The sequence below is a fragment of the Aulonocara sp. 'chitande type north' Nkhata Bay genome, linkage group LG13 (assembly GCF_057382095.1).
Source record: "Aulonocara sp. 'chitande type north' Nkhata Bay isolate Kocher_YH1m ecotype deep benthic linkage group LG13, A_spYH_male_GT1.1, whole genome shotgun sequence".
Classification (NCBI taxonomy): domain Eukaryota; kingdom Metazoa; phylum Chordata; class Actinopteri; order Cichliformes; family Cichlidae; genus Aulonocara; species Aulonocara sp. 'chitande type north' Nkhata Bay.
This window is the reverse complement of record NC_141356.1, coordinates 23,817,688-23,838,701: the sequence shown is the minus strand read 5'-3', so window position 1 is coordinate 23,838,701 and position 21,014 is coordinate 23,817,688. Positions and strand designations below refer to the sequence as shown.

The following is a 21,014-nucleotide window of genomic DNA, read 5'->3' as shown; positions in this document are numbered from 1 at the left end:
TCATTAGTCGTCTGACTGTATTTTCACACACACACACACACAAGCGCGGAATGTCCCAGATGACAACTTGATTTTGTTTGTTTGTTCAAAGCCATTATTGAGAACAGGGACGTGCAGAGAGGTTTAAAGGGGCGGGTGCTCAAAGTTAAAAAGGGGCACATTGAACCATGCTGAATAACAACAACACACATTCATCAAGAATCTAATATGGGAAGGGCAGAGCTGTGTTGATCTGAGACTGTAGACATTAAAAAGTCCACAGGAGAGATGGTAGCTGATTAAACAAGTGTCATGAGATAATAACAAAATGCAAAGATTGGTGACAGCGCTTGGAACCATAAGGCAACGAAAAACTGTGACATAAACTCGGCTCTGCCTGTGAATCACTCTTTGCTTCTCTTCTTCCTTCCTTCCCATCATTTCATATATCACTCTCCACTTGCTGTCTATCTGAGAACAAGGCACAACTTGCTATTGCAATAAACTATAATCTAATTATCCACACCTAACAACTCTTGCACTTAATCTAAAATAAAATGATGACAGAAAAATGTTATAGCACTGCCTTTAGTAGCCTCATACAGCTCCTACTGTTTCCTCCTCATGTCCTTACCAGCCATGTCTGCACAATGTTATATCATGAGTAATATTTTTTTAAATCCAGCTAAATAAAACACACACATGCACACACAGTGACATTTTAGACCTTCTTCAGAATACTGTATATACTATGGGCATCCTTACATTATTATTTATTACTAGAGCTACAATAATAAAGCAATGAGGAGGGGGAAGTAATAAATATGAAATAATGTATTTATGATGACTCCATTTGTTTCACTATCCACTCTGTGCAGGGCAAAGCTTATTACATTTTTAAACTGTAGAGATACAATCATTTTACTGCTGTAAAATCCAACTTTTGTCTTATTTAAAATATAAATCTAATATAATCTGCTTCTTAATGTATGTTCTTTAAAATACAGCGTGTGTTTTTTAATATATTATAATTATAATAATTATTATGTGGACATGCATATTAGATCGTTTTTTAGTGAAATATAATCCCTCCAGAAAGGCAGGAAATGTCCAGAAACTTACTTTAAAACTAAATATGTTCCCTAAAACGGTGACAGAGCTACAGACCCATGACAGCCTTACACAGGTAGCCAGCAGCTATGACCAGCACTACTTGTGCAGTTAATAAAAGGACAGGTAATGTTTGTCGCGCTGTTGCACACACAGCACGCTCGTTTGTTTCAGTTAGTCAGTTGCAACAAGACAGCTTACCAACGTGTACGTAATAAGCTAATACTCCTGTGTGCTACACACTACAGTGTACGCTGTACACCTACTTACTGGTTTTGTCGCATCAGTCTGTGTCTCTGAGTTAACTTGTGTTTCTCCTACAGCTCCGGACCGCAAAAAATGCGCGTGCTCTTTGTGAGCTCGTTCCCGGCTCGTAACCAGCGCGTTCTGCCGTCGAGGGCGATCATTGGTTAAATGTGATCATGTGACTGATGCAAGCCAGATCCTTTTATTTAGCAAAACTATGATTAATAGTTAAATATTATTGTTGAGGGGCACAGACAGGACTCCGCACGCACACACACATAAAATAAATAAATAAATAAATAAATAAATAAATAAATAAATAAAATTTAAAAGTTGCCTCAACAAAAGGGCACTTTGGGCACTCATCAGGAAAGGGGCGGGTGCTCAAGCCCCTCTAGCCCCCCCTCTGCACGTCCCTGATTGAGAATAACAACCCAGTAAATAGGCCTGTATGTGACATTTTAGCAAGCGGAACCAGCAGAAAATCCTGGCTGGATTTCCCTCCTTACTATGGATTATTGATCGATCGTTTCATCTCTAACTCTAAATACAATAAATAACTACTGTACACGATATTGTGAAGGATGCACCCTAAATTTAACTGTGAATTTAACTTCACAGTTTGCGCACACCTGTGTTTATTATGTCCGCAATTATATCATGCAGATTTAATCCTGTTCATTTATTTATTTATTTATTTATTTATGGTGGTGTTCGTCATTGCAGACAAAGTGCATGATCATGCAATTAACCTGGGTATAAATTACTTGCTTTGAGAAGACTGAAAAAACAAAGGAACCGATGGAGATATTGTCAACACATAAGCATTTCCTCTGTAAAAGCAAATGCAGTGCAAACTCGTGGTCGACAGTTTGCACTGATATACTTGCCATACCCGAAATGACAGTTTAAACCGCGAAAAGTGACATTATGTTGGAAACTTCCCTAATTACATCACACGTGATCACTGACAGAAGGGAGCGTCGTAAGCGAACACATTTTATCCTTCCGCCACAAGCACGAAATAATTCTATTATCTCGCTTTTCGGGGTCAGAACGATTACTCGTGTAGGCATTTTGCTTTTCAGCGCGTATTCGTAATTAGTAGAAGCATATTAGAGACGTGTGCGTTTGTCAGGTTTCATTAAGCGGGTGGGACTATAACGATGAAGGCGGCGTGATACATACTCTAAAATCCCAGCCTGCTCTACCTTCTTTTTTTCCTTCTGTGGAGGCCATGATGGGAGCCTGAGAGTTCAGCTGGAGCTAGAGGAGCGAGAAAAGAAGATGATTTCACGGGACGGAACTGTCAAATCAGCCTGTACACATTTCTGAACTTTGTATAGTCTCTATACATCGAAGGTGGAGCCTGTCACTTTTTTTCAGATGTGTTCCTGGCAATCAGTCGATGACAATGTTAAATCGTTAGGGGGCATTTGGATCGAAAAAGGAGGTAGCATTAGCTATTGTTGCTAGCTAGCTGTGCTAGCTAGCTAGTTAGCTAGCGAGCTAGCTACGTCTTAGTGACTGGATACGGGTTTAGAGAACCGGTGAGTTCTCTGTCTTCTTGCTGTCAATCGCGGCAGCTGCCATTGAGCCTTCAGCTTGGACATTTCACGGCATTCTGAAGTATTTTCCTCTAAGGACACCTGCATGTATTTTATCCGGGGGTGTTTGCAAAACGAATTGCAGGATTGGGAAAGTCGGGCCTCCGCGGAGGAGCAGAGCAAGGCCCGTCTTTATGATCCAGAGGAAGCCTTTCTAATCCTACCGACAGCCACCGCTACTGCTGGCTAGCACTTCTCTGTCAGGACCTGGAAAATTCAGCCGTGAGCCACCGAGAGCAGACCCAGTGACTGCGACATAATCGGCCAAACCGCCAATACTAGATTACCCCATATAGACTCCTGTCACCTGCTACAATGTCGTCGATTATAAAAGAAATGGTCAGTCGGAACAAAAGGAGATACCAAGAGGATGGTTTCGACCTGGACTTAACATGTATCCTTCTTAATTTGTAAAGCTTTCGGGCCACTGGTCACTAACATGGTCTAGCTGCACTGGTTAAGAGCACTGGAACCAGTTCGGTGGAGTAACGTGAGGTAGATGGCTCCCCTGCTACTTATCGTAGCTAGCTGCTAGTTGGTCCGACAGCGCAGCTTTGCTGTCACCCAGCATGTTTGAAAGATGGTGGATCTGTCAAAGCGGCACGTATGAATACCACACTAACATCACAGCTGGAAACCTCTGTTAAGCTGGACATTGGTCTCTGTGTTTAAATGTGACAGGGCATTTAGCCTGGGTGAACCTGGGTGAAGGTTGTGAAATTGTTAGTCATTTGGCCATATTTATCATTTTAAATCTGTGCCTCTCGTAAGCATATATGATGCGTTTAGGATTTGTTTTAGGGTATCTTTGGCTTTTATTTACATCTGGATTTGCTACCCAGGTTTTTAATTTTCGGTGGGTTTCTCGTTTGTTTTGACACAATCGAGCAAATGGCTAAAGTACTCTTGCCCCTCTTATCTGTGTTTCTTAATGGATTTAACGTTCACTGATGGATATAAAACTCCTTTCCCTTTTGTTAAGATGGCTATTAAAATATTAAAAGAAATTAAATTTCAATCTTCACAGCAGGACTGACACTGACAATAGCTGACCTCACTGGCGCAGTATTCCCGCTTCTAAAGTTGGTACTTTTGCTTATTTGGCTTGTGGTAAGCTAGAATAGCAACTTAAGTGGTTGACTTTGGGCAGCTAAATGCAAAATGTAATTTGCTACAGTGCTTAAAGTTGGTTAATGGTAAAAGTTTCAATTAATATGCCTTTGTGTTGAGATCACCTCTGAGTCCCAGAGTTTGACATTTTTGGTTTTATGGCGGAATTAAGTTGTCAGATCATATCCTATTGTTTAAATATATATATATATATATATATATATATATATATATATATATATAAAAAAACATAAATACATTTCTAAGCAAACTAAAAACAATACAAAGCCAGCTTCTCAAATGTGAAAACTTGATGTAATCAGTTTACTGTAAGAAGAAATTAAGACGTTTGAAAATCCCACCTGGGCTTTGGGACTTTTTCCACATTATTATTGGGTGGTGTGTGTGTGCTGGGGGTGGGGGGTAGGAATCTGAAATTGCAGATTAATCAATAATGGAAGTTCCAACCCTATCTGGTTCCTTAAAGTATACAAAGAGTTGAGCGGCCTGGAGTGTTTATGTACCGAATTTACTTTTGTTATTGTTAGCAACTTGAAAACCTTGCTGAGTGGTGTTTTTTGTTCTTTCTTTTCTGAAAGTGCAGATGTAGAGCTGAGTGCTAGTTACCTTGACTTGACACTATAGATAGAAACATAGTGAAGTGATTTCAGGCAGAGCTGTCAGCTATGATGTATGTGTGACTGCAGATGCTGATGAAAGGCATGTCTCACAGTATTTGATCTGATGTTTCTCGCCTGCTTTTATAATGTGGTAAATCGAATGTCATGTCTTGTCAGTGGCAGGACTCTTGTGGTATACCTCTACAGCTTTGTGCAGGTGTGAATAGGGTACACCACTCAAAAGTGGAATCTTTCTTTGGTGTGAAGCCACCTCTTGTTTGGATGTGGGCCCTTTCGAATTATCCCTTTTATCATGTTTGGCACTATGTCTAAAAACAATATGGGCTTTCTGCAGTTATGTAATGCAGTATCACAGTTCTGGGAATTGCCCTTAAAATAGAGTTGCCAGTGATCTTGTATCATCATTGCTGTCTGAGTGCTCTCTCCCTCTTACCCTCTCAATCCACCACCTCTCCTCTCCTTTTGCTCTTTTTCTTTACTACTCCCACTCCTAATTCTCCCTCCCTCTGCTTGCCCCTTTTCCTCTGCTCTCCTCCTTTCCTGTCCTCCCCACCTTAGCTCCTGCTGGGTCCCACTCTCCCTATCTCCCCCCCTCTCTCGTTCTCAGTTGTGGATTTGGCATATGCATAGAGCTGAGGCAGGGCTGGCTTTTAAGAAAAGGCGTGTCTAAAGCATCAGATTTTTTTTTCCTCCTACTTGGAGCTTCCTTCAGGGGTCCAACATATGAATCTCTTTCCAGCTGCAGAAACCAAGACCCCCATGCTCTGGACTGAAGTTCTCCCTGAAGGTTTGTAAAGATCAGTTAAAGTCTGACTGGACCCACTTTGCCCGTAGATCCACGGGTTAGAGTAGCCCATTATAAAGCATTAAAAACTAGTTTTTATCTCCTAATTAGGTTTTTGAGCCCTTAATCAACAGGTTTATTATAGTACAGGATATACAGCTTAGGCGGCTGTGCTGAGTTTCAAGGAAGTAGCTTGGCTGTATGCAAATAACCTCAAAGATTTGCTATAGGGCTGGCTTGAATTTATGTACGAGGCCTGTGTTGTGCATAGCCTGGTTGCATGGGGTTGCGTGCAGGCACTTACTGAAATCCTCTGATGGGGTTTTGCTGAAAATTTCCCCCAAAAATGGCTGAAACAGCATTAATGTCTGCCATAGTACAGTTGACCCGGGTTTGTGGAAAACCTTTTTTTTGTACTTGTAGGTCTGCTGATTGAACAATGAGCTGTGTGTATGCAGACTGAATCAAAAGAGTTGACCTTGTGGGCTTTTTACATCCACAGGTTCTTGTATGTGCACTGCACACACCAGGAAAGTTGAGGGCTGTATAGAGGCTGCCGGCTGTGCTTTCTCGCCAAAGCTGTCAGATGCGTGTGTCAAATTATTTTGACCATTTAAAAAGTGATTTGACTCTGGGGGGGGGGGGGACAAAACGAAACACATCCAATTAGAAATATTCAGCCTTTCTATTTTTGACGTTGTGGCACAGGAAGTGTAAGAAAAGGTTGCCCTTTAGTCAGTGGTTAAAGTGTGAAATCCCACAGCTTAGACTGACGAGCAGACTTCAGTTACAGGTAGGCGTTGGAGCCGAGCCTTCAAGACATGCATGCCAACCAAATTATTCTTTTTCAGTGCAATGTGACACTGATGTGCGCCTTTAAGAGTGAATGTATGTCACCATATAATTGGCCACGACATTTTCCTCACCGTTCTTGCGGAAATATGGAGCCATTTGAAACACAAACACCACCTTTTTCTGCACCTGCAAATTTGCAGCTCGGCGCATTTGTTTTTTGAGTTAACTTTTTTTCCCTCTTCCTTACATGTGTGACTTCATGTTTCCCGCTTGCAATCTCGCAGATATTCAAATGTCTCTGGCTGAATTCAGACTAGATAAGTCGAACATTTGCGATCATCCCAATATAACTTTATGTTCTAAAAATACATGCCGGTCAGGGAGCAGAGACTCTACTCATGCACCCACATGTGGGCCTGGCTGAAGCAGGAGCACGGTTACTCCTGCCGTCACTGCTTGCTTCTCACTGTCAAGGCCATCTGTCACAACATGCACGCACATACTGGCCAGCACCCCTCCCCTATTCTCCTGTCTATCCATAACTACAATCACACTCTTATAATGGCGTGGACTAAAACTTTTCTCAACCCTTTCACTCATGTCTGCATTCTTGAAGTTGTGCTGTAATGGCAAATTCTTTTAAGCAGTCCTTTCCTTTAAAAGCTTTAGTTCTGACGCTGGGAGCCTTGGTAGTAGCTCCCTCTTGATTTCCTGCAGATTGTACATTTCCTTGACTGCTTGAACAGATATTTACCCAAATATCATTGCAATGGGCTTTCCAGCAGAGAGACTTGAAGGCGTGTACAGAAACAATATAGATGATGTAGTACGGTAAGTGTGATCTCGGTAAAGGGTAATATAACAAACATGCAGTTTATCCTGCAGTACATGAGTTTATTCGTTTTGCTCTAGCACTTTGATCTCATATCGATCTAATGATTTTATTATTTTTCTGCGGACAGGTTTTTGGATTCAAAGCATAAAAACCACTACAAAATCTACAACCTGTAAGTTTCTACATTTTGTTTGCATCTGAGCTCATCCTTGTTTACTTACCAGCTTCCTCTTGTGTGATTACTAACTGGAGTTTTCTGGGGGGGATTTTCTTGACATTTCAGCTGTGCAGAAAGACACTACGATACTGCCAAATTTAACTGCAGAGGTAGGCTGCTTCACATTTTCTATAAATGCTGTTTTTAAGAAATAAAAGCCCTGCTGAAGGCCTGATGACGCACAAGGTCGTCAGATCTCTCAAAATACTCAGCATCTCCCTGCCCACCTTGTCTATGCTGACCTGTTTGCACTGTCTCCCCCCCCCCCCCCCCCCCCCTTCTCTCATCACAACTTTGCGTGGGCTTGCATCCCGCCACACCTCAGTTGCACAGTACCCCTTCGAAGACCATAACCCTCCTCAGCTGGAGCTTATTAAGCCGTTTTGTGAAGACCTGGACCAGTGGCTCAGTGAGGATGACAATCACGTGGCGGCCATTCACTGTAAGGCCGGGAAGGGCCGCACCGGAGTCATGATCTGCGCGTATCTCCTCCATCGTGGGAAATTTCAGGAGGCCCAAGAAGCACTTGACTTTTATGGGGAGGTCAGGACAAGGGACAAGAAGGTGAGATCACGAAACAAATGCTTTCAATTCCGAAGGCTTTATTACTTTTTAGAGCAGTTGCATCAAGCAGGGCAGTGACTGATGAGCCACATCCTGCTTAATTGGTTTCAAATTGAAAGTAAATTTCATGTTCAAGCTAAGAAAAAGAGAGGGAGACCATACAAGATGACTGAGTTGATTTTCACTAATAATTATCAAGGTTGCAAAGATTTGAACACACATAGAAAACAAAGATTTGAACACACATAGAAAACAGAAGCATAATTTCAGGCACCAGTGCTCTGTTTTAAGAAGTAATACATATTAAACGGATAAACTCGAAGGTGATCTCATGTTGCATCCTGCGTCCCTCATCTGCGTCAAAACCACGGATGTCAAATTCATTTTGCATTGTGGGCCACATGCAGATACGGCCTACTTAAGTGTGCCGAACCAGTGAAACTCCCTTTTCTGTCAGTCTAAAAAAGTTTCACTACACATTTAATCTGCGAGATATTTTAACATAAGTAATAGTACTGTAGTTTCATCAACACATCTCAGTTTTACTACATGATTAAAAAATGCTGCTTTGAGCTTAAAATGTAAGAAAAAGACTGTCCTGTAATTATAAAATGAAAAATATTTATTTTCTTTTTTCTTTTCGCTGTAATCCGACTTTAAAATCATACATTTCTATAGTAGATAGTGACTGATTGGGAGCTTTCTGTTATTTGTTTATCTGTTACTTATTTACAGTGGTTTAGTATGACTGGCTGTGGGGGGAAAGCCATAAAACTTATAAAATACACTTAAAAGTCTCAAATTCATGTCATCCTTTCAATTTTTTTCAAAGCCGTCCAGTGGGCCAGAGTGGACTCTTTTCCGTGCCAATTCCAGCCCCTGGGCTTTATGTTTGGCACCCCTGGATTAAACATTGTTGCTTTTGTTTGCAGGGAGTAACGATCCCGAGCCAGCGTCGCTACGTCTACTACTACAGCTACCTACTGAAGCACCAGCTGGAGTACAAGCCGGTGGCATTGCTCTTCCACAAAATGGTGTTCGAGACTCTCCCTATGTTCAGCGGGGGCACCTGCAGTGAGTCACGCTCATGTTCAACTTCAACTCCAATCTAGGGCGTAGGCATGCATACCGCTGTTCAGACAGAGCGAGGGCCTTGCATGTATGGTGCACCGTGGGGCTAACCCACACACTGCAGCGTAGCACCGTAGGGCATTGCAGGTCATCTGTGGTGGAGCCAAGTTGTCCTCTGCTGTTTCTTTTTTTTATTTATTTTTTTAATAGCCTTGTTGAGTACAGCTGAATTTCGTGCTGTATTTAACTAACAAGGGCGGTTTTGTATCGATCAAGTCTGCTTGTTGCTGCTCACAGAAAATCCCGGTGAACCAGATCCCCACTGGTTGTCTTAATAAAAATTTCAGATTTTTTTTTCCACAGGAGCCTTTTAAGATTTTTATTAGCTCCGAAAACTGCAAAGCCGAGCCATTAATTTAAATTTTTTTTGGCTCCTCTCTAGTGAGAGACTTTTATAGGATTTCGTTTTCTATGCTCACCATCGAGAAGAACTACAGCATGCCCTTCTATAGAGAAGAGCGCATCCTATAGTAGTAGCTACATAAGCACAGGTTTTACATGTTTTCCTAAGGCCGAACCAGGAAGTAACTTAAAGTCGAGAGGAATTTAGATGGCAGTAATTTTAGCAAACAATAGCGCAGCACTCAGTAAGTCACTGACGGTAACAGCCACTCAGTTATGAGTATTTACATATCACTGCATGTTTGCTCAGAGTTTAATTGATATGACGGCTGTAAAATGTCTGCCAACATTTGCACTTGTTCTCCCCTGTTGACGTAGTGACAAACGCAAGCAGTCCAACCCGTTTGATTTATTTTTTTTTAACAGCCGTCAAAACCAAATGCTTACTGCAGTGCTAACTTTAGTGATTTCCCCAAATTTCTAAGCAAATAATGTCACTCTTAATTAAATTTCATTCCCTGCGTTTCATTTTTCATGTTCACATGAATGCAGAGTGTTTAGCTGCATGTAGAAAACCTTTTTTTAGTGTTTAAATAGTGCTCTGTTTTAGCCTGAGGAGGGGGTTAAAAAAAAGTGAAATAATTCTGCTTATCTGCTCAAATGCATCTGAGTCATACGATGTTGTGTTCTCCTCGTATCTGAATTTGTCCATTTTTAGCTGTCGGTCAGAAAAAGCAACCTGTCCTTCCTTCATGTCTGTGACTTCTTTACCCTAACACGTGACTGTGCTGCAAACCCCTGACTGTATCGATCCTTCCTTCTTTTTTTCCCCTGCTAACCCTCTGCTTAAAAAGGCCCTATTCTGAGTTTGACGTCTTTGTATGTGCATCGCTTTTTTTCTGTTTTGCGGTTTGTTTTTCTAGCTTTTCTGGTTCTTAGCTCACTGCAGTGATAAAATAGAAACCAGTTTAATTGCTAGAAACTGCTCAATGTCAAACACTTCTCTCTTTATTTCCACCAAAGAAAACTGACGCATTTTGGTCGTTTGATTTTCAGCAATTTCAAAGTTCCCCGTTTGTTTCTTCCTCTTTGTGTTTCTCATGTGCACACTAGGTGCCTTGTCAAACGTTTTTGTAAGATGCACAACTCTGCTTTGAAGCCACGGATTGAATGTTGTTGTTAAGAAAAGCTATGTAGATGTAAATATTTGTGTAGAGCTCTTGTGTTTTGTACCTGCTGTGCTGTCAAGCCCCTGACAGGCCAGCCAGGCCCTGTTTGTGATAATCTCCTTCTTTCTCTCTAAGGGGACAGTACCATTAAAAACAGGAGCGAGCCGACCCCTCAGGGCTTCAAGAAAGGGAATTGGCATTGGGGTAAATGAGCCTTTCATCCATTATTATTTTTTCACTCATTTGTTTTTATATGGCCCCAGAGATCCAGAAGGCAGGAGCAGTCTGAGGTAGACATGTTGCTTAGCAGGAAAGGAAAAGCTTAGGGGCACATGAAGTCATCTCCAGCACCACCATCCACCCTGACAGGAAGAAGAAAGGGTTAAAATTCTTCTAAATGCAACGTGTTGTGCTGGTCCAAGACCAAACCAATGACTGTCTATCAGAATAGGGTCCTGTGTCTCTGGTTCTGGGTCTATTTGGGTGTTACATTTTGTGGCCTGTTAACTTTCCCTTTCTCCTCCTTAATTTTAATATAATGTTTTATCACTTTTTTTTTCACTTACTCAGTGGGTGGGAGGTGGTGGTGTGCTGTGCCATTTTCTTTTGTCAAACTCATGTAATAACACTTGTATCCTGTCTCGCCCTCCTGATTTACTCCCTCCTCCACTGTCGCTCACTCCTCTTATTGTGCTTTCTGTCTCTTCTCTCCCACTCCCCCCTTCCCCCTCTCACAAATCTCACCCATCGTGCTCCTCACCCCTGTACAACGTCAACACTTTTTCCAGATCCCCAGTTTGTGGTGTACCAGCTGAAAGTGAAGATTCACACATCGAACCCCGCTCACACACGGCGCGAGGACAAGCATATGTTTTTTGAATTTCCCCAGCCGCTCCCAGTCTGCGGAGACATCAAAGTGGAGTTCTTCCATAAACAGAATAAGATGTTGAAGAAGGTTAGTTGTCTGTGTTTGGGAGATTTCATTGCGGCTTCATTTGCTCAGTCTAATTTAGGAGCTTATTTCAGCCACTGTATGCCATAAAGTGACTAGGTCACAGAACGATAAGACGACTAAGCATTTTCACACTTGGCAGGGTGACAGCAATTACGGTTTTATTGCCACAGTTCTCACAAATAAACCAAAAATCAAAAATGTGGTATTTTTAATATCTTGGGTCTCTGTGCTGCAGGCCAGTTTTGTCCCAAAAACTATTAAAAACAGATCAATTAGGCACACCATTGGCATGTTCCTTCAGGACCACAAGCAGGGCAACCAGTTTATTTTGAGGTAAATCCCTCATTCGCTGTCCTGCTGCCATAAATACTGAAATTTATATTAACCCACAGCTGAAAATAGACCCCAAAAAATGCACTGTTTACTCCTGTTAGTAGTGTTTGCTAAAAACGACACTGGTTAAATGCTCGCTAATTTCCTAAAATGGCTGGGTGCAGTTTTTAACAAACGCTTCTGAAACAGGAGTAGAATAGTGCATTGGTAGAAAGAAATGTACTGGGTGCACAGCAGTTGAAAAATACTTAAACTGACTAGTGCAAGGCTGGCTTTTCTCTGAATTTGTTGACAGTAAAAAATGGACCATCAGCCTTAGCTAGAACAACTGATTTTGGAAAGAAACCTAATCAAAAACCTGTAAAGTTTCCTTTCAGTACTTCATTCACTCAATCTGTTGTAACCTCTCCCCCTCCAGGACAAAATGTTTCATTTTTGGGTGAACACTTTCTTCATCCCTGGACCAGAGGAGGGTGGGGACAAGATGGAGAACGGGGCAGTTAACAGTTTAGAGAGCCAGCAGGGGCCACCAGGGCAGGGTCTTCCGGGACAGGGACCTGGACCAGGCCGACCGGGACTGGGCCAACTGCAAAGTGCCGAGTGCAAGGACAACTGGAGAGAAAACTACAGGGAGGAGAAGAAGGAAAGCAGCAAAGAAAGCGACAGGGACAAGGACTATCTCATCCTGACACTTAATAAGAACGACTTGGACAAGGCCAACAAAGACAAAGCTAACCGCTACTTCTCACCAAACTTCAAAGTAAGTGCTGTAATCTTTCTGCTGTTGAATAACCGTATATCTGCTGTCAGTTCACTTTGCATTTTTAAACTGAAAAGAGCAGCGACGAGACTTGTTTGTGATCATCTCGTCTTGGTTTCCAGGTGAAGTTGTACTTTACGAAAACCGTGGAGGAGCCGAACTCCGAGGCTAGTACTTCAACATCAGTCACCCCCGACGTTAGCGACAATGAGCCAGACCATTATCGATACTCTGACACCACTGACTCAGATCCGGAAAATGAACCTTTTGATGAAGAGCAGCACACACAAATCACAAAAGTGTGAACTCTTTTTAAACAAGAAAAAGGAAGAAATTATACAGCAGAAAAAAAGGAGAAAACTTGAATATAAACTCAAAAGAAGAACCTTTGTCCCTTCCCTCCCCCAGACGGCAATAGAATATCATCATGTCAAATGCCAATTTTAGGGGGAAAAAAGATGAAATATCCTGACCAATATATTGTTTTGTTTTGTTTTTTTCTCTCTCTGGCACGACCATGAACCATGTGCGAGGTATTGACACTGTTGCCCCATGGGAAAAGGTGCTGTAGCTATAAAACTGTGTTTATATATATATACATACATATATGTATATACATATATACATGCATATATAACAAACTTTTTCGTGTCAAAGACAATGGAAAGAGTACCACAATCAGGAGATGGGAGTTGAAGTGTGGGAGAAGCTAGAATGATATACGAGGACTATGCTGCTCTTCTCCTGTCTAAACCAAGGCCAGTGCTGCAGTCACTTTGTTTCACTCCCTCTCTTCTCCTCTCATCTTTTACTCTCCCCCACCCTCCATCCTCTCCTCCTTCCTATATTCCTTTACTGTGAATGCTTCTTGTGCTCTTTGCAGGCTGTCTCACGTGACTTTTGGCCTTTGTGCAGTGCAAACTGCATGCGGGCAGTGGGTTGGGGGTGGGCGGGGGTTATAAAGAGGCTGTGATGATGTCTAAAGCATTGCCATTCCTGTTCCCACTGTGTATATGTTAAATTATGCAGAACAAGGCATCCCATGTAATTGTTAATGTTTTTTTTATCCTAAGATAATAAAAATATAATACACAAAACAGCAGGGAGACAAGTGTTTGCAATAATGTTGACACTACATTTCAAGGACAATGGTGAATTTGCATGTATTAGAATTGGCGTCCATCCCTAATAAATGTATGCAATGTTGTCTTTTTTTTTTTTTTTCTTTTTGATAATGAAAGCAGCTTTGAGATTCTTCTGCGTGGGGTTTCCCGCTGCTTTGAGTCATGCTCACAAAATTACATCACAGCTTTATGTAATAGAGCTGCTGTTTTCCGTTAATGAAAATCATGCAGAATGAAAATGAATTTCCAAAGTGAATTTTTGTCATTGGGCGTCGCGGCTAGTGCGGTCTTCTAACTTGACACCGCTGCTGTCAAATGAAGTCGTAATTTTAAATGACGATACCCAGACCCTGTAATCTAAATTTTTAGCATGTGTGAGACGGGACTTTAGTGCAGAGCGCTGTCCCTGGTGAGAAGGGGGAGGGAAAAAAATGCTGTAAAGCAGGTTGTCGTTGGAGCTGTGTTAACAGTAACTTCCTGCTTTAAAGGTCAGTGCTGCAAATAGCGAGTGGGACCTGAGTTAGGGAAGTGATGGAACGATTGTTGTTAGAAGTTCAACTGATGGCGAAAAGCCCACTTTAAACAAATAACACTGAGTGGAACCAGGGAGCTGCGAGCATCTAATGGCAGTGTAGTGGTGAGAAAAAGCAGAAATTGGTTGATTATATTTGGAAACATTGCTGCCGATTGGAGTTTGTGCAACCTCGCTTTCGTGGTTTTTATATTTTTGCCAAGTACCAGTAGATTTTTCTGAGAAGCAAACTGACCTCTGAACCCTAATAACAACATTAACATTTATGAGCCAAAGCAGCCCGACTTCATACCAGAGTATCAGCGCTGCATGTGGAGTGGCTTCTGCTGGTTAATAAAGGCGTTCTCCATATGAAATGAGCAGAGGAAGGAAAGGCTGCCAGCCCAGGAGGGAGGTGTGCGAGGCCTCTGGTAGTCGAGCCTGCTCTGCTTGCAGGCTTGTGTGGTTCCCCAAATGAAAGGGTAATAGGATTAACAAGCATGTTGCTGTGATAGCAGTGCAGAAAGTGGCAAGACCCTGGCTAAAGCTTGGCCCAAAGTCTCCTGATAATAAAATAAAGTATGAATTAAACATATATTTTAAAAATTGTTCCACCCCCGGGGGCTGGCAGTCGCATAATCCCCTTCTGCTCTATTAAGACTCGGTGCCCGGCTCTTTCGTGTTGATAGAGACATCAAAGCCAACCAGCGCAGCGTCAAATGAGACAGGCAGCAGTCGCAGGGGCCCAACTGTAATTGGCTGAGCCGAGAAGGAGGGAGAGACTCTGGTAGATTAATAATGAATGTGCTGTGCTGGGCTGAGAGACCAGAGAGATGCCTCAGCTCTCCACAGGCACACAAGACTGAAGCGAACCAAGAGCCGTGACTTCAGCCAAGTTTGAGAGTCCAGCTCTTTGCTTCTGATTGCTACTCTCATCACTTAAACACTCCAGAAACTGCACCTGAAATATGAATCGAAATGTATTGCCTCATTTGAATGTCTTGAGGGCTGGCTCCTCAGAAAAAATGTTTGATTTCCCCCACATTACCATCTCTCAAGAGGTGAGGCACCAATGGAGAAGCAGGAGATTTGGAGGAATGTTTGCTTTGCATAACGTGAATGTGAATTTTCCTTCCGACATGTGGATTAAACAGTACATTATACATCCAGCAGAACAAAGATGGAAGATGATACAGCGTTTGCGGATATGATGTGGAAAAACGGAGGTGTTGGTTTGTTACAGTTAGAATCAGCTGGTAAAGACTCCCAAAGTTGGATAACTAGCCGTATTGATGGATGTGTTTATGCTTATCCTGAACCTAAGACTAATTAATTAAGAATAATTAAGAGATCTGTACACCTTGGTGCTAATTTTTCCAGGTGGTCACTTCCAGTATTGCAATGAAAATAGAAATCCCAGCTGCCCAAAAAATATTTGTCTCACATACCCGAGAAAAACTGATTTTAATCTATAGAAGTACAATCTTTTTACTACTTAGATAAAAGGTGTGTGTGTGTGTGTGTGTAAGTTGTTTGATTAAACTGAATATATTATCCTAATAGTATAAAGATGTTAATCTCAAATGTAGCTTAATGGCTTGATGTTAAGATCCTGGGTTGAACCCCATTTTGCCTTTAGAGCTGTCTTAAAGGTACAGTAAGTATTTTTTCAGGTTACGTGATAGAAAGAAGTGATTGCTGTACTCATAAATATGCATTGATTAGTGTATAATTACATCTTCTAACACATGATGTGTTCTCATAAACTCAGAATTAATCCATTAAAAGTAAGGCGTGGGCAGTAGTTTATTTTATTATAGTTTTATTATAGCCTATAATTTCAGGCTCAAGTTTCCAACGATGTTAAATCCACTTCAAGGAAGGTTTCACTGATGGCCACTAACAGTGTCAAAACACTGTGCACTTGAATTGTGAAGGGCAAGAAAACAGAATGCGGTTGACTCTGCAATTTACTGAGATCTAGTTGTGAGACTTTACACACTGTACCTTTAACTCTTTATAGCTTAGATTCAACAAGGTGCTGGAAAAAGTCTCCAGAGATTTTGGTCCGTATTGATAGCATCACGTAGTTGGTGCAGATTTGCCATAGGCATGTTCAAGAAATCACTGTGAGATGATTTGAGCTTTGTGGTCTTCTGCTGCTGTAGCCCATCCAAGTTTGACATCCTGTGCATTCAGATATGCTCCTATGCATACCTTGGTTGTATCAGGTGCCTTCCTTTTACCTCGAAGCAATCTGCCCGTTCCCCTGCGACCTCTGAAATCAACAAGGCATTTTCATTCATTTCAGAGAACTGCCATTCACGGAATATTTCCTCTTTTTTGGACCATTTTCTGTAAAATCTAGAGATGGTTGTGTGGGAAAATCCCAGCAGATCAGTGGTTTCTAAAATACTCATACCAGCACAGCTGGCGTCACTGACAATGCCACCTTAAATCATCTCTCTTCTCCATTCTGATGCTTGGTTTAAACTTCAGCAGGTCGTATTAACGATGTCTGCCTGCTGTTGCTGCCATGTGAGTCCCTGATTAGTTATTGCGATAACAAGCAGTTGAACAGATGTACCTAATTTATATTTTACTTCCTAGATTAGATAATTAGTGACTAATTAAGGAATTCATTCAGTGAACTTTGCTCTTCAGTACTCATTTTAACCAATAAAAATGGTGTACAATGGTGAATAAAAATGTTACAGGGAGGACCTAAAGAGAAAAGTCGGGAAAAAACAGCTTAAATCTCTGGGAGCTCTTGTGATAGACCCCAGAACCTGCAAAATGACAACCAGGTGAATACTTCTGCACCGAGATGTGTCTAAACGATGATACTGAATCAGAATTATACATCAAATGTTCATGAACCTTTTGGGTTTTTTTCAGGCTGTCACAATATTGACTCAATAAGACCGTGTATTATGTCTTTCTTTTTTTTAATTGACATTTAATTATATTTATTTTGTGGCATGTATGGCCTTCCACAGTCTAAGCCTCTAACTACTGTGAAAAAAGGGGGAGGTAAAGAAGCTAACACCAAAATACAGAGATTTAAGCATAGTATTATGATGAAATGACAGAGGGGAGGGTGGGGGTCAGTTTGGCCTACAAAGAGAAGTTAAGTCCAAGCTGGTAACCCCATTTCCCTTCCATCTGTTGGTAGCAGTTGTAGAGCATGGCTGCACTCACCAGGACCTGGCAACCCATCCCCCAAGCCCTCTTTCTCTGGCTGACTGCACAGCTGTGTTGCGTTTGGATTAGGCCAAGAATAAAACAGGAAGTAGAAATTAAACAAAAGCTTAAACACACACACACACACAGGCGCTGTAAGTTACCAAAGACTCAGCAGCAGCACGAGTGACAGGCTATGGAAAGAATACACATACTCACACGTGTGGACCATCACAATCTCAAATACACACACACACACATATACATATATGTGTGTGTGTATATATGTATATTTATATGTACACAATGACTGCAGTATGAAAAAGTCACACACTGCCTCCAACAAACTAACATGAGCCCAGGCCAGACCACAAGCTCATGCTCACACCTATGGTCTGTCTGCATCCTTATTGCCTCTTCATGGTGGTCTGCTGTGAGTCGAAACTCCCCCAAATCTATCCTGTAAGTGCCAATATCAAAGTATTTTTTTCTTTCTCATCAGATGACACGTAAACAATATAAGCCCACATACATCGCGCAAATGGGTACGAATGAGATAAAGACAACATAAGTTGCTCCGATTACTTATGCATTCACTCTGATTATTATTCGAGCTGGCTCCCTTCTCCCATTTTTTTAATTAATCCGCCACATTAAAGCTGGAATCCCATCCAGCTTTTCTTTGAAAGGAGATTAAGACAAATATCACAACAGACACTGCATTCGTCAGCATATGATTAAACCTATATTGTCCTTTTTACTCGTTCAAAGTAGGGAAAGGGCCTTCCGAACACCATAAAACTCAATATATTTTTTTGTCATTATTTCTCTCGTTTGTGAACTTCTGCCGTCTCACTTTCAGCAAATCCTGTGCCTGGTTTCTCTTTTTTTCTTCTTCTTGTGAATGCCCCAAAATAGCCCCTCCGATAGCACACAGGAACTATGGTGAATGAGGAAGTGGAATTAGGAAGAAGGAGACGTTTGGAAACATGTAGCTGTAGGAACGTATGGAGCAGCACGACTTAGCAGGAAACAGTGAAATCCATTAAAGTGCTTCTCGTCATGAGTTTGGACCAGCTGTTAATGAATATACGGTAAATGTTTTCAGATGTAATTTTTACTGTCAAGACCCGAGTCACCTAATGAGTCACACGAGCCCTGCTCTTGTGTGTCTGTGTGTGTCTGAGGGAGAGTTTTTGTTGACATGGATGTGCCAGCATGCTTTGTTAGCCTGTGTGTGTGTGTGTGTCTGTTTATGTGCGTCTTCATGAATAAGAGAAGCACATGGAAACACTTACTGTATTGCTGTCGCCACTGACCCCTCCCCCTTCCTTAAGATGCATACACACTCACACACACACTCATACTTATTTCTTCTGTGATCAATGAAGAGCACACATGTGTCCAGTGTACTGAATGAGAGTCAACATTCATAGCCTGCAGCAGAAAAAAAACATGAAAGGAAGCGTATCAGCTTTACCATGAGCTACACACACACACACAAATCCCTGCAACAGGAACTTGCATTGTGTGTCACTTAGGAACCCAGCAGTGAAAAGTGCTCGCGCTGCAGGGCTTCTTCATATATCTGTGTGAATTTGTGCATGTGAAACTGTGCGTTCGTACGCCAGAGTATATGCATATATCAAACTTTACTTTGACAGGCTCTGTTCTCTACCTGACTTTTACCCTGAAATCTTAGAGCAGGCGCAATCCTTCCCCCGAGCCTCATCCTTGCTCTTTTCTCTCTCTCCATCTAGTGTCATCAGGAGGGTAATATGAGGCATATGGCTGCTGATGACAGTCCCTAATCCTCACGCTGATAACTGATAGTTACTCGCACGCTCCTCATCCCCATCTCATCCTTATACACCAAGAACAAGGGAGGGAGATGCAAGCACGTCTGCCGATACTCTTTGCTCAGCCTCACCGTCTCTCCACTCTGTGTCTCTCCCAGCTGAGAGTCATTATCTGAAATGACTGATGTGAGAAGGGCTGATGGACAAGAGCGATATTAGTGTTTGTGCTGGAGAGTGAAAGTTGGAAATGGTGCTTCAGAGTTCAGACTTTCGGAGTTCCAGAGAAGAGAAACTGCTTCACGGTACATGAGATATGCGGGGGAGGGGGTATGTAAATACTGTACATCTTGACAGGTTGTAATGATGTAGTGGAAACCCTGACACCCACAAGCTCTAATAGTTTGTAAAGGTCTCTCGATAATAAACACACTCTCTACAAACACAGATGTATATGAATATGCAAAATCTTTAGGGAAAGGACCGTAAACTTTCTGGTTTCCATTGCCGAACGGTGATCACTCATCTTCCAGCTGGCTTCATCTGCACACAGGTAAACAGTCCATGTGCAGAGCACTGGCTCTATTACAGTGTCAAAACCTCAAGCTATGTTTTGACAACATTAACAACTGCACTGTAAGCATGCACCAAACAGGAAATCTGGGCCCAGATTTTTTAAATCCATTTTCTGGATATGCACTGGCTACAATGAAATCCCCAAACAGTAGTTGGTGCCAACAATGGCCATCAGATGATAGCCAATGGCGTATTAGGCTGCTAAAAAAATGTTTAATTAGATATTAATGATGCAAATTATAAAACCAGCAAACTGTCCCACTGCAAGACAGATGCAGAATTAGTGGTTACCCCCACTTCCACACTTGATTTTTGTCTTCATTGGTTCTGTAGCGTAGCAGTTTACAAAGTCAGTCTCCATAGACTTCCATGTTAAAATGGCCAACTCCATGGCATTAAAAAGCATTTTTACACCCTGCCAGAAAATATAGCTTTCACATCTATGGATAACTTTCCCCTTTATAACAATACTGAGTGGGGTCAAATAAATGCTATAACTCATTCACCTGGTTAGTTATGCTAGGAGCATGACCACATTAACTGGCAGCTGATCAGTAAAATCAGTGTCTGCTAAGCCTCACCTTCACTACTTCCAATCATTAAACTGCACCTCTTCCCTGTGTGTGCCTTTTGGAGCATTTTTAATAATCTGACTAATATTACAGCTTCATCCGAGGTATAGACCATCACAGAAGTTGGTGCTTCAGTTTTGATCAATTAAATTCTAGTGATGATGATGTAATGATAGTTAAACTTACTTAAGTATACTTTCTATACTCGGACAGCAAAAAACAAATCTCCATGTGTGGTGTATGTACCCTCCATCCCCCATCTAACCCCCAAGTGTTTCCCCAGTCAATTTATATTTACAGCATAGAGGGAGGGAACCCACTGGCAAAACTGGCAATATTTGCATTTACTTGAGCGATAGGGTCTTCTGAGAGTTAGAGGCCTGCAAAAAGTCACGTCACATGACTGCACATTCCTTGAAACTTTATTGTTAAATGTTCTGGTGAATAAGTTTCTACGCAAATACAATTCTTTTTTCTCTTTACCAAGAACATGCTGTTGTTTCATGGGTGTATCTGAGTTTAACCATCTGTAACAGTTGTCTCACGACTCCTCCAGCAAAAAAGGCTCCTCTGTGCACTCCATCCTCCCCATCGAACTGGCAAAATGGTATGGCTGCTTGTGTGTGTTTGTGCGTCTGTATGTTTGAATGTGTACACTTATCTTCAGTGTGTGA

General features: G+C 41.8%; 1 protein-coding gene across 2 annotated transcripts; it reads left to right on the top strand.

Moving 5' to 3' along the window:
* The first annotated feature begins 2,546 nt into the window (after positions 1-2,546).
* LOC147316109 (phosphatidylinositol 3,4,5-trisphosphate 3-phosphatase and dual-specificity protein phosphatase PTEN) lies at positions 2,547-13,677 on the top strand. Of its 2 annotated transcripts, XM_086259315.1 has the most exons (10): positions 2,548-3,336; positions 7,019-7,103; positions 7,235-7,279; positions 7,391-7,434; positions 7,650-7,888; positions 8,821-8,962; positions 10,666-10,734; positions 11,319-11,485; positions 12,237-12,578; positions 12,701-13,677. In XM_086259315.1, the coding sequence occupies exons 1-10, from the start codon at positions 3,258-3,260 to the stop codon at positions 12,881-12,883; spliced, it is 1,395 nt and encodes a 464-aa protein (XP_086115441.1). In that variant the 5' UTR covers positions 2,548-3,257; the 3' UTR covers positions 12,884-13,677. The 2 variants fall into 2 exon arrangements, with proteins under 2 accessions (XP_086115442.1, XP_086115441.1); XM_086259316.1 differs by lacking the exon at positions 10,666-10,734 and having other exon boundaries at positions 2,547-3,336.
* Positions 13,678-21,014: the final 7,337 nt, after the last annotated feature.

Excerpts from the sequence above, each read along its gene's own strand:
- LOC147316109 (XM_086259315.1), top strand. The coding sequence starts at position 3,258 with ATGTCGTCGATTATAAAAGAAATGGTCAGTCGGAACAAAAGGAGATAC. Across the intron at positions 7,435-7,649 it reads TGCCAAATTTAACTGCAGAG|TTGCACAGTACCCCTTCGAA; the intron begins GTAGGCTGCTTC and ends GCCACACCTCAG. Across the intron at positions 8,963-10,665 it reads GTTCAGCGGGGGCACCTGCA|GGGACAGTACCATTAAAAAC; the intron begins GTGAGTCACGCT and ends TTTCTCTCTAAG.